This window comes from Heterodontus francisci, chromosome 16 (assembly GCF_036365525.1).
Source record: "Heterodontus francisci isolate sHetFra1 chromosome 16, sHetFra1.hap1, whole genome shotgun sequence".
NCBI lineage: Eukaryota > Metazoa > Chordata > Chondrichthyes > Heterodontiformes > Heterodontidae > Heterodontus > Heterodontus francisci.
The window spans coordinates 39,499,558-39,512,900 of NC_090386.1; the positions used below are offsets into that span (position 1 = coordinate 39,499,558).

General features: G+C 43.8%; 1 protein-coding gene across 1 annotated transcript in view; it reads right to left on the reverse strand.

Moving 5' to 3' along the window:
* Positions 1-208: 208 nt before the first annotated feature.
* LOC137378264 (bactericidal permeability-increasing protein-like) overlaps positions 209-13,343 on the reverse strand; it is a 112,326-nt gene continuing 99,191 nt past the window's right edge. The window contains exon 15 of the mRNA XM_068048504.1: positions 209-318. Coding sequence (XP_067904605.1) covers positions 209-318 — 110 coding nt within the window. The remainder of the gene's footprint in view (positions 319-13,343) is intronic.

The window sequence follows — 13,343 nt, forward strand, 5'->3', positions numbered from 1 at the left end:
CCTCTGGCTGCACAAAATTCAGCCCATTGAGTATCAAATGCACTAATACCCCCTACATTATATTCCTTTATATTGTTGCAACTTGGTTGTATTTTATAGTATAATAGTGGAACCTTATTTTTGGTTGGTATGCTTGTTGCAATATAGCCTTCATATATAATTAATGTATTGTACCATATATTGCTTCATAATGTTAGGAGCCTGTTCCTTATTCACTCGTTCTATAACTAAGTAACTTTACCTTGTGTGGCTGTACAATAAGATTAGAAAGCTTGATGTGTTCGATCAGAGGAAGTGGGTATCCATCAGCCAGGGCAGCTGTATAAAACAGTAGATTTCATGTCAGTTATAAATATTATGCACATCACTCTAAAATTAACAATAGGCTTTTTCTGCCCATCCCCACAATGAACACATTTCACATTTGATTTACTGCAAAAATTGCAAAATACTGTAATAATGCAAAGTTTAGAACAAGCTGATCGTCAAATGTGTTCAACATAGGGAAGAGTGTTGTTTTGTTATGCCTTGCATATACCAGGATGCAACGGTAATGCTGAAGTGGAGATCTCTAATTTATGGCTGTTAGTTTTGCTTATATGTTTATTTTGGTTGAAATAACATTTTCTGCAATGTTTTTATATAATTTTGGAGCATTTTCTTTTACTCAGTGTCCACCTCTTAACTTTAAGATATTTTTCCCATTTTAAAGCTAGTGATTTCAGTTTAATATATCGCATGCAAGAGTTTGCATAACAGCTCACGTTGAGCGTGCACCTGCAACACAGCAATTATGTGAATAATACAAAATGACATTTCTTTAAAAAGGTGAATTTTTGTTGTCTAGGAGGTGTGGATGTTGTACCAGCTCTGTTTTCCATTTTGTCGGCAATAAGCAGTTCCGGAGCAAGGTACGCAGGCTAAGTACAGAATAAAGTTCCTTATACTCTACTCTGGGGATGGGGGAAGGTGGCTGGGTAGATGAGAAGTTTTTTAAAGCAGTGAGTTAAAAAATGGAATGCTCGGCTTGAAAGGGTAGTGGAAGCAGATTCAATAGTAACATGAATAGGAGTAGGCCATTCAGCCCCAAGTGCATGTTCTGTCACTCGATAAGATCATGGCTGATCTGTATCCTCACTCCATTTTTTTTTATTTGTTCGGGGGATGTGGGGGTCGCTGGTTAGGCCAGCATTTATTGCCCATCCCTAATTGCCCTTGAGAAGGTGGTGGTGAGCTGCCTTCTTGAACTGCTGCGGTCCACATGGGGTACGTACAGTGCTGTTAGGAAGGGAGTTCCAGGACTTTGACTCAGCGACAGTGAAGGAACGGCAATATAGTTTCAAGTCAGGTTGAAGTGTGGCTTGGAGGGGAACTTGCAGGTGGTGGTGTTCCCATGCATCTGCTGCTCTTGTCCTTCTAGGTGGCAGAGGTCGCGGGTTTGGAAGGTGCTGTCTAAAGAGTCTTGGTGCATTGCTGCAGTGCATCTTGTAGATGGTACACACTGCTGCTACTGTGCATCAGTGGTGGAGGGAGTAAATGTTTGTGGATGGGGTGCCAATCAAGTGGGCTGCATTGTCCTGGATGGTGCCGTGTTTCTTGAGTGTTGTTGGAGCTGCACCCATCCAGGCAAGTGGAGAGTATTCCATCACACTCCTGACTTGTGCCTTGTAGATGGTGGGCAGGTTTTGATGAGTCAGGAGGTGAGTTACTCGCTGCAGGATTCCTCACCTCTGACCTGTTCTTGTAGCCACGGTATTTATATGGCTACTCCAGTTCAGTTTCTGGTCAATGGTAACCCCCAGGATGTTGATAGTGGGGGATTCAGTGATCGTAATGCTATTGCATGTCAAGGGGAGATGGTTAGATTCTCTCTTGTTGGAGTTGGTCATTGCCTGGCATTTGTGTAGCGCAAATGTTACTTGCCACTTATCGGCCCAAGCCTGGATATTGTCCAGGTCTTGCTGCATTTCTACACGGACTGCTTCATTATCTGAGGAGTCACGAATGGTGCTAAACATTGTGCAATCATCAGCGACCATCCCCACTTCTGACCTTATGATTGAAGGAAGGTTATTGATGAAGCAGCTGAAGATGGTTAGGCTGAGGACACTAGGAACATAGAAACATAGAAAAATAGGAGCAGGAGTAGGCCATTCGGCCCTTCGAGCCTGCTCTGCCATTATGGCTGACCATCCAAACTCAGTACCCTCTTCCCGCTTTCTCCCCGTATTCCGATCCCTTTAGCCCTAAAAACTATATCTCTTTCTTGAATATATTTAATGATTTGGCCTCAACTGCTTTCTGTGGTCGAGAATTCCACAGGTTCACCACTCTCTGGCTGAAGAAATCCAACCTCATCTCAGTCCGAAATGGCTTACTCCTTATCCTTAGATTGTGACCCCTGGTCCTGGACTCCCCCACCATCAGGAACATCTTTCCTGCATTTAGTCTGTCCAGTCCTGTTAGAATTTTGTAGGTTTCTATGAGATCCCCTCTCATTCTTCTAAACTCTAGCGAATACAAGCCTAATCGGCCCAATCTCTCTTCATACATCAGTCCTGCCATTCCAGAAATCAGTCTGGTGAACCTTCGCTGCGCTCCCTCCATTGCAAGAAGATCCTTCCTCAGATAAAGAGTCTAAAACTGCACTCAGATCTGGTCTCACCAAGGCCTTGTATAATTGCAGCAAGACATCCTTGCTCCTGTACTCGAATCGTCTCGCTATGAAGGCTTCTTAACTGCCTGCTGCACCTGCATGCTTACATTCAGCGACTGGTGCACAAGGACATCCAGGTCTCGCTGCACCTCCCCCTTTCCCAATCTATCGCCGTTCAGATAATCTACCTTTCTGTTTTTGCGACCAAAGTGGATAACCTCACATTTATCCACATTATACTGCATTTGCCATGTATTTGCCCACTCACTCAACCTGTCCAAATCACACTGGAGCTTCTCTGCTCCTCCTCACAGCTCACACTCCCACCCAGCTTTGTGTCATCTGCAAACTTGGATATATAACATTTAATTCCCTCATCTATATCATTAATATATATTGTGAATAGCTGGGGTCCTAGCACTGATCCCTGCGGTACCCCACTAGTCACTGCCTGCCACTCGGAAAAAGATCCATTTATTCCGACTCTTTGTTTCCTGTCTGTCAACCAGTTCTCTATCTATGTCAGCACCTTACCCCCAATCCCATGTGCTTTAATTTTGCACGCTAATCTCTTATGTGGGAACTTATCGAAAGCCTTCTGAAAGCCCAAATACATCACATCCACTGGTTCTCCCTTATCTATTCTACTAGTTACATCCTCAAAAAATTCCAGTAGATTTGTCCAGCATGATTTCCCTTTCATGTTGACTTTGTCCGATCCTGTCACTGTTCTCCAAGTGCTCTGCTATTACATCTTTTGAAAAACGACCAGCAACGCATCTAACTATTTTTAGGGCCACTTCCTTAAGTACTCTGGGATGTAAATTATCAGGCCCTGGGGATTTATCGGCCTTCATTCCCATCAATTTCCCTAACACCATTTCCCTACCCTGAGGAACTCCTGCAGTGATGTCCTGGAGCTCAGATGATCGACCTCCACCAACCACAACCATCTCCCTTTGCGCTAGGTACGACTCCAACCAGAGGAGAGTTTTCCCCCTGATTCCCATTGACTCCAGTTTTGCTAGGGCTTCTTGATGCCATACTCGGCCAAATGTTGCCTTGATGCCAAGGGCAGTCACTCTCACCTCACCTCTTGAGTTCAGCTCTTTTGTTCATGTTTGAACCAAGGCTGTAATAAGGTCAGGAACTGAATGGCCCTGACAGAACCCAAACTGAGCATCAGTGAGCTGGTTATTGCTAAGTAAGTGCCTCTTGATAACACTGTCGACAACACCTTCCATCACTTTACTGTTGATTGAGAGTTGACTGATGGGGCGGTAATTGACTGGGTTGGACTTGTCCTGCTTTTTGTGTACAGGACATTCCTGGGCAATCTTCCACATTGCCAGGTAGATGCCAGTGTATTGGAACAGCTTGGCTAGGGGTGTGGCAATTTTTGGAGCACAGGTCTTCAGTACTATTGCTGGAATGTTGTCAGGGCCCATAGCCTTTGCAGTATTCAGTGCTTTCAGTCGTTTCTTGATATCACATGGAGTGAATCGAATTGAGTAAAGAATGGCATCTGTGATGCTGGGACTTCAGGAGGAGGCCGAGATAGATCATCCACTTGGCACTTCTGGCTGAAGATTATTGCAAATGCTTCAGCCTTATTTTTTGCACTCATGTGCTGGACTCCCCCATCATTGAGGATGGGGATATTTGTGGAGTCACCTCCTCCAATTAGTTGTTTAATTGTCAACTACCAATCCCGACTGGATGTGGCAGAACAGCAGAGCTTAGATCTGATTTGTTGGTCATGGGATCACTTAGCTCTGTCTATCGCATGCTGCTTATGCTGTTTGGCAAGCAAGTAGTTCTGTGTTGTAGCTTCAGTAGGTTGACTCCTCATTTTGAGGTATGCCTGGTGCTGCTCCTGGCATGCTCTCCTGCACTCTTCATTGAACCAGGGTTGATCCCCCTGGCTTGATGGTAATGGTAGAGTGGGGGATATGCTGGGCCATGAGGTTACAGAACTTTGTCTCCACAAGGATTGTGCAGTGGTCACTCCTACCAATACTGTCATGGACATATGCATCTGCGACAGGCAGATTGATGAGGACAGGTTCAAGTATGTTTTTCCCTCTTGTTGGTTCCCTCACCACCTGCCACAGACCCAGTTCAGCAGCTATGTCCTTTAGGACATGGACAGCTTGGTCAGTGGTGGTGCCACCTTGTCTCCATATCCCTTAATATCCTTGGCTACCAAAAATCTATCATTCTGAAAGATTAAATATTATTAATTGAGCTAGCATCTGCTACTTTTTGTGGGAGAGATTTCTACACTTATATCACCCTTTGTGTGAAGAAGTGTTCGTACCATCTTTCTTCAGTGGCCTGGACATTATTTAGAGGCTTATTGTCCTAGACTTCCCAGCAGGAGACAAGGTTTCTCTCGGAATAGGAGTAGATCATTTATCCCCTCAAGCCTGTTCTGTCATTCAATGACATCATGGCTGATCTTTGATTTAACTCCATATACCCACCTTTGCCCATATATCGCTCAATACTATTGGTTAACAAGTATCTTTCGATCTCAGATTTAAAATCAACAATTGATCCAGCATCAATTGTCATTTGTGGAGGAGCGTTCCAAACTTCTACCACCCTCTGTGTGTAGAAATGTTTCCTGATTTCACTCCTGAAAGGTCTGACTCAAATATTTAGACTCTGCCCCCGGTGCTAGACTCCCCAACCAGCAGAAACAGTTTTCTCAATCAATCCTATTTGTTTACCTTAATAACTTGAAAAATTTGATGAAATCACTGCTTTACCTTCTAAATTCTCAGGAATACAACCCGAGTTTATGTAATAAAAACAGAAAGTGCTGGAAATACTCAGGAGGTCTGGCAGCATCTGTGGAGAGAGAACTGGCAAAGGTTAGAAATGAAATAGGCTTTGAGCAAGTGAAAAGGGGAGGGCGGAAGAAGAACGGCGGCACAGTGGCGCAGTGGTTAGCACCGCAGCCTCACAGCTCCAGCGACCCGGGTTCAATTCTGGGGACTGCCTGTGTGGAGTTTGCAAGTTCTCCCTGTGTCTGCGTGGGTATCCTCCGGGTGCTCCGGTTTCCTCCCACATGCCAAAGACTTGCTGGTTGGTAGGTAAATTGGCCTTTATAAATTGCCCCTAGTATAGGTAGGTGGTCGGGAAATGTAGAGGCAGGTGGGAATGTGGTAGTAATGTGGAATTAGTGTAGGATTAGTATAAAATGGGTGGTTGACGGTCGGCACAGTCTCGGTGGGCCGAAGGGCCTGTTTCAGTGCTGTATCTCTAAACTAAACAAAAGGGAAGGTGTGTAATAGGGCAGAGTGCAGGGGAGATTAAATGACAAAGATGTCACGGAACAAAGGCAAAGAGAGCGCTAATAGTTGTATTCAAAGACAAACCATTAGTCCAGAGGAGGTATTAATGGCGGAATAATGAACAGCTCTGTCGTGAAGCAAAAACCTGAAAAACATGTTTAAGACAAGCCCATGGTTTAAAAAATAAAATAAAAAATGCAGTCATGCTCTGAAACTGTTGAACTCAATGTTGATTCCAGAAGGCTGTAGAGTGCCTAATCGGAAGATGAGGTGCCGTTCCTCAAGCTTGCATTGCTCAAGCTTGCGTTGAGGTTCACTGGAAAACTGCAGCAGGTCCAGAACAGAAATGTTGGCATGGATGCAGAATGGTGAATTCAAATGGCAAGCAACCGGAAGCTCAGGGTCATGCTTGCAGACTGAGTGGAGGTGTTCCACAAATTGGTGTCACCCAATCTGTGTTTGGTTTCCCCAGTGTAGAGGCGACCGCATTGTGAGCAGTGAATACAGTATACTAAATTGAAGGAAGTACAAGTAAATCACTGCTTCACATGGAAGAAGTGTTTGGGGGCTTGGATGGTGAGGAGAGAGGAGGTAAAAGGGCAGGTATTACACCTCCTGCGATTGCATGGGAAGGTGCCGTGGGAAGGGGACGAGGTGTCGGGGCTGCCATTAACACTCTCTGGACTAATGCTTTGTCTTTTAATACAACTATTAGCACTCCCTTTGCCTTTGTTCTGTAACATCTTTGTCATTTAATATTTCCTGCCCTCTGCTCTCCCCCTTCTTCCTCCCTCCCCTTTTTCACTTGCTTAAAGCCTTTTGCATTTCTAAGATTTGCCAGTTCACAGACCTGAAACATTGGACAGAGCTCCCATTGTCGGGCTCTGTGGTGGGGCCGGGGGTGGGGGTGGGGGGGAGTGGGGGGGCGGAAGATTGTACCAGCAGTGGCTCGCCACGGAGCCCAATGCTGGGAGGGCCAGACCTTATATTCCTGGCGGCGACGAGAATCTGTGGTGCCCACCCCCCCACTGCTGAATGATGGGACCCGGCTTTGAATATTTAAATTAATGACATGAATATATTTAAATAAACTTACCTCCAATCTTAATGTTGGGACACGATCTTCTGAGCTCATATGCCTTCACTTTCCTGTCTGGGGAAAGTAGGCGCTGCAGTGGTTGGGAAGGGGGCAAGTTAAGATTTTTGGTGGGGGGCCGGTGGGAACAGGGTCACATTTTCATCATTAGTGTAGGGGATGGTGGGAAGGGGTGACTTGTGCATTTTGTTCAGTTTGGTGGGAGGGAAAGGTCATGTTTGAAAGCTAAGAGTTTTGCAGGGAGAGGGCAATTACTGAATCTTGCTGTTCTTGGGGGGGTGGGAAAGGGGCGATCGATTTTTGTTCAGAACAGTGGGGGGGTGGTGCTATAACTTTAAAAATTTAAATTAGCTGGTTGCCCTTTGAAAGGGCGCCAGCCGTGCACACAGGCAGCTGACGCCATTGCCGGTGTCAGAGAGCCCGCCCCCTCCACATGATTGGGATGGGAGCTAGGCTGACCGGGTCATTAGCATGGGTCACCATGAGGAAGACCGAGGCGGCATGTGACTCGCATCCCGCACGTGTGGTCCTCCATTTTTTTCACCTGCCGCCACTCCTGGCAGCGGGTAAATAAATTCCAGCCGGTTAACTGTTTCTCTCTCCACAGATGCTGTCAGACCTGCTGAGCATTTCTGGCACTTTGTGTTTTTATTTCAGATTTCCAGCATCCGCAGTATTTTGCTTTTATCTTAGTGTAATCTCTCTCGTCATTTAACCCTTGGTGTGCAGGTATCATTTTGATAAATCTACACTGCACTCCCTCCAAGGCCAATATATCCTTCCTAAGATGTGATGCCCAGAACTGCTCACAGTACTCCAGATGTGGTCTAACTAAGGCTTTGTATAACACGTCTTCTACTCCCTTGTACACTATTCCTTTAGATACAAAGGTCAACATTCCATTAGCCTTTTTGATTATTTTCTGTGCCTGTTCATGACATTTTAATGATTTTTTGAATTCATTCTTGGGATGTGAGCCTTGCTGGCAAGGCCAACATTTATTGCCCATCCCTAATTACCCTTGAGAAGATGGCGGTGAGCCGCTGCCTTGAAGTGCTGCAGTCTACCTGGTGTAGGTACATCCACAGATCTATGTACCTGGACCCCCATGTCTGTTTGGATCTCCACTGTTTGTAGATTTTCACCATTTAGAAAGTATCCTGTTTTATCCTTTTTAGGTCCAAAGTTAATGGCTTCATATTTGCCTTCGTTGAAATCCATTTGCAACAGTTTTACCTATTCTCGTAATCTATCAATATCTCTCTTTAATTTTACGCTATCAGTTCATTTCAAGATCCTATAAACCTCAATCAAATCACCTCTTAGCCTTCCATATTCCAGGGAAAACAACCCTAGTTTATTGAATCTGACCTCAGAATTTAATCCTTGGAGCCTTGGTAAAATTCTGGTGAATCTCCTTCTAAAGTGTGGTGTCCAGACTGTACATAGTACTCTAGATGTAGTCTAACCAAGGCTTTGTATAGCTGCAGCAAAACTTGTTCTGCCTGATATTCTAGCACTCTAGATATATCGGCCAGGATCTTATGTGGCCCCCTGAGGCAGGGTTAGAGGCGCGGGGGCACAGAGTATCACGACGGGTGGTTGGGGGGCTGGGGGGGGTGGAAACGGGGTGGCAGAGGGCCTGTTGCCAAGCGATCTTCCCGGGGCAGGATAGACCGATGATGGCCATCCCGACCAGTGGCCAATTGAGGCTCTTAAGTGGCCTATTAATGACCAATTAAGAGTCTCTTCCTGCCGCCACCTGGGATCTTATCAGTGGCGGAGGCAGGTGCCTCCGCCATGGGGGGAGGACACCTCTTGTAACACAAAGGCTGTAGCCTTCCAGACTGGCCCCGGCGATCTTGCCTCACTTACCAGATGTCCGGAGTTCCAATGCTGGGCCTGGATTCAAACCATCTGCAGTACCTGCAGTGGCCACTGCTCCTGGTGGTGCTGCTGATACCGCTGAGCTACCAGTCCTTTGATTGGCTGACAGCCCTTAAACACAGTTTCCCTGTCTTCAAAGGGACAGGGATCCCGGTGCGGGACACTTAGCTTTGAAAACACCAGAGGGTTGCTTGGGGGGAGGGGGCCACGAAAAGGAAGAGGCGGGCTTTCCCCCACCTTTTTAGCCCTGCGCCAGGAGCCCTGCCTCGAACACAAAATCCAGCCCAACACTCCATTAGGCGCTTTGATTATTTTTTGTACCTGAGCACTACATTTTAGTGATCAGTGTACATGGACCACTAAATCTTTTTTGCACGCCACTGTTCCTCAAAAAAAAATGGTTGGGATCTATTCTATTTTCATACAAAATGGATGACCTCACATTTATCTGTGTTGAAATCCATTTGCCACAGTTTATTCTATTCATTTAATCTATAAAAGTTTATTGGTAATTTTATGCTCCTGTCCACGCCACTTACTGTGCCACTAATCTTTATGTCATCAGCAAAGTTGGTTATATGGTTTTCTATTGTGTTATCTAAGTCGTTGTTAATATAGTGAAGAGTTGAAGCCCCAGCTTGTGGGTCACCACTGCTCACTTCCTTCCAATTCGATTACATATCCATTATCCCTACCTTCCATCTTCTACTACCTTGTTAATCTCTTAAACAGACAATAATTTAGATTCAATTCCATGACCTTAAATTTTCGTTAGTAGTCTATTATTGAATGCCTTCCGGAAGTCCATATAACTTACATCCATAGATATTCCCCTGTCTTAATTACAGATTCCAATAACTTCCCCACGCAGATGTTAGACCAGCAGGGCTATAATTTCCTGGTTTATCTTTCTCACCTTGCTTAAATAATGGAATTACATTTGCAATTTTCTAATCTAAAGGAAGAATTCCTGACTTGAGAGTTTTAGAAGATTATGGCTAAAGCATCTGCAATTTTCTCACCTAATTCTCTTGAGTTTGAAACCACCAGATCCTGGGACTCTGTCAGTTTTTAGTGCCATTATATTTTCTAATACTATTTTCTTAACTTAAGTAAGTTCAAAAAAAAAGTGGATATATACTTAAAAGTAAAACTTTGCAGGTCTATGGGGAAAGAGCAGGGAAATGGGACTAATTGAATAGCTCTTTCAAGCAGCTGACACAGGCACGATGGGCTGAGTGACTGCCTCCTGGCTGTATGATTCTATACTCTGACACCAGAAAGTGAGGAACGTTATCCCAACATCTTTGGCTAGAATTGATTTCTGAGATGAAGGGCCCGATTTTAACTCTGTGCAAGTGATTGGGTTTTGAATAGGTTAAAATTAGGCCTGAAAAGGCAGTTTTGCACCCACTCTACAACCCAGTTTATCTAGCTGTAGCAGTTGAATTTATTTTATATACAGAATGGAAGATGATCAAGATTATAAGTCTGTGATATACTCAAGAACATCCTAAACAGTAAGATTGAACCTAAAAATTAAAAGCTGTTGAAAATGTGAGATCATGCCTTAAACATGCTTTCTAACAAGGTCTTTATACAATATACATCATTTTGCACAGTTTATTTTTTCAGGACTATCCTAATGAAGATGCAACAAAATACATATTTTTCATTATTAACAATGACTGTCACTGCTATATTTGCATGTTTTTGCTTTTGCTTCTACTTGACATGACAGGAAAAGTTACGGGCCAATTTTCAAAACACCTGTTCCTAGGGACCAGAGAAAAACAATCTAGTCTGTTTTACAATATTTTGCTGTTACAGCAGGTCATTGTGAAGTGAATTGAATAATATTATTAAGAGAGATAGTCCTGTCTCTGTTTGAACTGTATGCTGTGAAAGTCTTTTATAACATGGTACCTACTTTGCTGTAATAAAATTAACAAGATGTGATTAACTGTAAAAATAACATGGATGATTGCAAATTAAGCCCTTATGCACAGCATTTCCTCTATGTGTTCCATTAATCCTTTGGGTAAAGTTATGTACCCACTATAACTGGATATGAGATAAATGTTCGCAAATGGAAAATATACTTTTCTCATTTGTAATATTTGTTTAGATGCTCGATATAACTAAACTCAATTTAGCCAGACTGAGCTGAACATTTTGCTATTAAGATAATTTTAAGATTGTAAAAGTCCTTAAAGATACCCATCCATACACTTGCAAAATTTAAACTTTTTTACAAGGTACTTGTTGTGAGTGATGGAGAAGGCAGGACTGGATGGTACACTAGACATTGGCCATTACACTCTGGCACCTGATTGCAAAGGCAGCCCAAACTGATAAGGTGCAAGGCCTCTCTATCTGGTAAGGATCCATGTGAAATGACAGTTTCACTCAGACATGCCACAGGATGGCTGGGGTAGGAAGTAGAAAAAGTCATTCTAATTCAGTAGGGGTGTTCTTTCAAAGTCAGGACAGAGAAAAGAGAGCTTTACTTTGCATTTAACCATTATATCTGGGAGTGCATGATGCTGCCATATGTCGTGGGATTCCCTGTCTGATACCGCTCAATTTTTAGCTGGCCTTAAGAGGACCAGTTGCAGGAAAATGGGTGAAGTGCAGCCTGCCAGAACTGCATTGGGTTATGGTCCAACTCATTTTCTGGTGGACAGGACCAGCAGCTTTAGAAGCTTCCAACAGATGATGTTTTATTTTAACATTAATTTCAGAGCATTTCAAGCCTGCATGCAGTTCTAAAAGCAAAATACTGCAGATACTGGAAATCTGAAATAAAAACAAAGTGCTGGAAATACTCAGCAGGTCTGACAGCATTTTTGGACAGAGCAACAGAATTAACGTTTCAGGTCGATGACCTTCATCAGTGTTCTGATGAAAGGTCATCGACCTGAAACATTAACTCTGCTTCTCTCTCCACAGATGCTGCCAGACCTGCTGAGTATTTCCAGCACTTTCTGCTTTTATTACTGCATCCAGTTCTGTTGTGCATGACGCATGATGCTAAGAACGTGAACTTTATCTGGGAATCCAGGTTGCAATAAACAATCAGAATGTCGTGGAAAGGAAACAACAAAATAAATGTAATTGTATCTTTAGCTGTATCTTTATCTGTGTCAATTCTATCTTTATCTATTTTTGTTTTCTTTCTCCCACTGTTGATGCTTAGGTTCTCATGAGTATTTGTGGCAATTTGATGCTAATTTGTCTTTTTCCCAGTACTACTAGTAGCAGCAATGGGTTTTCCAATGGGAATGCCCCTGACTGATGTGTCTTGAAGAAAAGAAAAACTCACAATGTGACGCCAGACTAGGCTCTGTGTCTAACTGCCAGCACCTGCACGGCATCATCTGTAGATAGAAGTGAAATGACCTTGCTTTGGCAGACGTAGTGCTGGGGACACTCCTCTTCCCAAAGGAAGAAACACCAGTAGGCTTTGACAGCATCACTAAGATATGTGAATGCCTAACGAACCAAAATGTTGATGTTTCCTCAGAAACACCCCTCCCACAGTATGTCATGCTTTTAGTCACTTTACATGAAGAAAGGCATGGCAGCCTTATTTGGCTGCACAGCTGTGAAGATGCCATCAACCATTTCTCTTGGCCCTGGCGCACCAAGTGGCAATGACTGGATGATTTGTTTTATTGTGGTCGGGGTCAGCAGAGAGGCGGGTGCAGAATTGTGTTGCAAGAATCTGCTGCAAGAATACTTATGGCTACTGTGAAGCTTAATGCTGGCAGTAACTGTCAACTGTGGGCTGACAGTTGTCTCTTCTCCTTGCATTAAGTTGCATTGATGACATAGAGGTGTGGTACCATGCTGTAGTACGGAGACAATGCGAACAACCCTTCTTGCAAACAGCTTGTAAAGCACAACCTCAATGTCAGCAGCCAACAGGTTGAAACTGAGTGCTGGTTTTCCCTGTTACTTGTCTGCAGTCTTATATCTGCAGCTAGGGTTCCCTTTCCCTTCCTTCATTATTGGTTTCCTTTTCTTAGTCCCCTCTGCCTTCAGCCTTGGCGTACTGCTAATGGGTTGAAATTCCTTCTTAGATTCTCCATAAAATTTCTCAGTGATTGTGACAGTAACTATTTATTGCCCTTAAAAGTTTGGAAGTTAGATCTGTCTTCCTCCCTACACCATATTAAAACATTGAGAGTAATTGTGTGAGTATGTGCTGGCGACAGGAACCTCACTCACCACCTGAACTATGTTATGGTTTATTACTTACTAATATTCCAAAAGTAGATGACATTTATTTCACCAATTTTCTGCACTCTCTTCCTCTCCTGAAAGCATCGATTGTTTGCAGAACCTCAGGCAAATGACCATACATAATATGTGAGCCTATGCTGTGGAGCAAAGTATT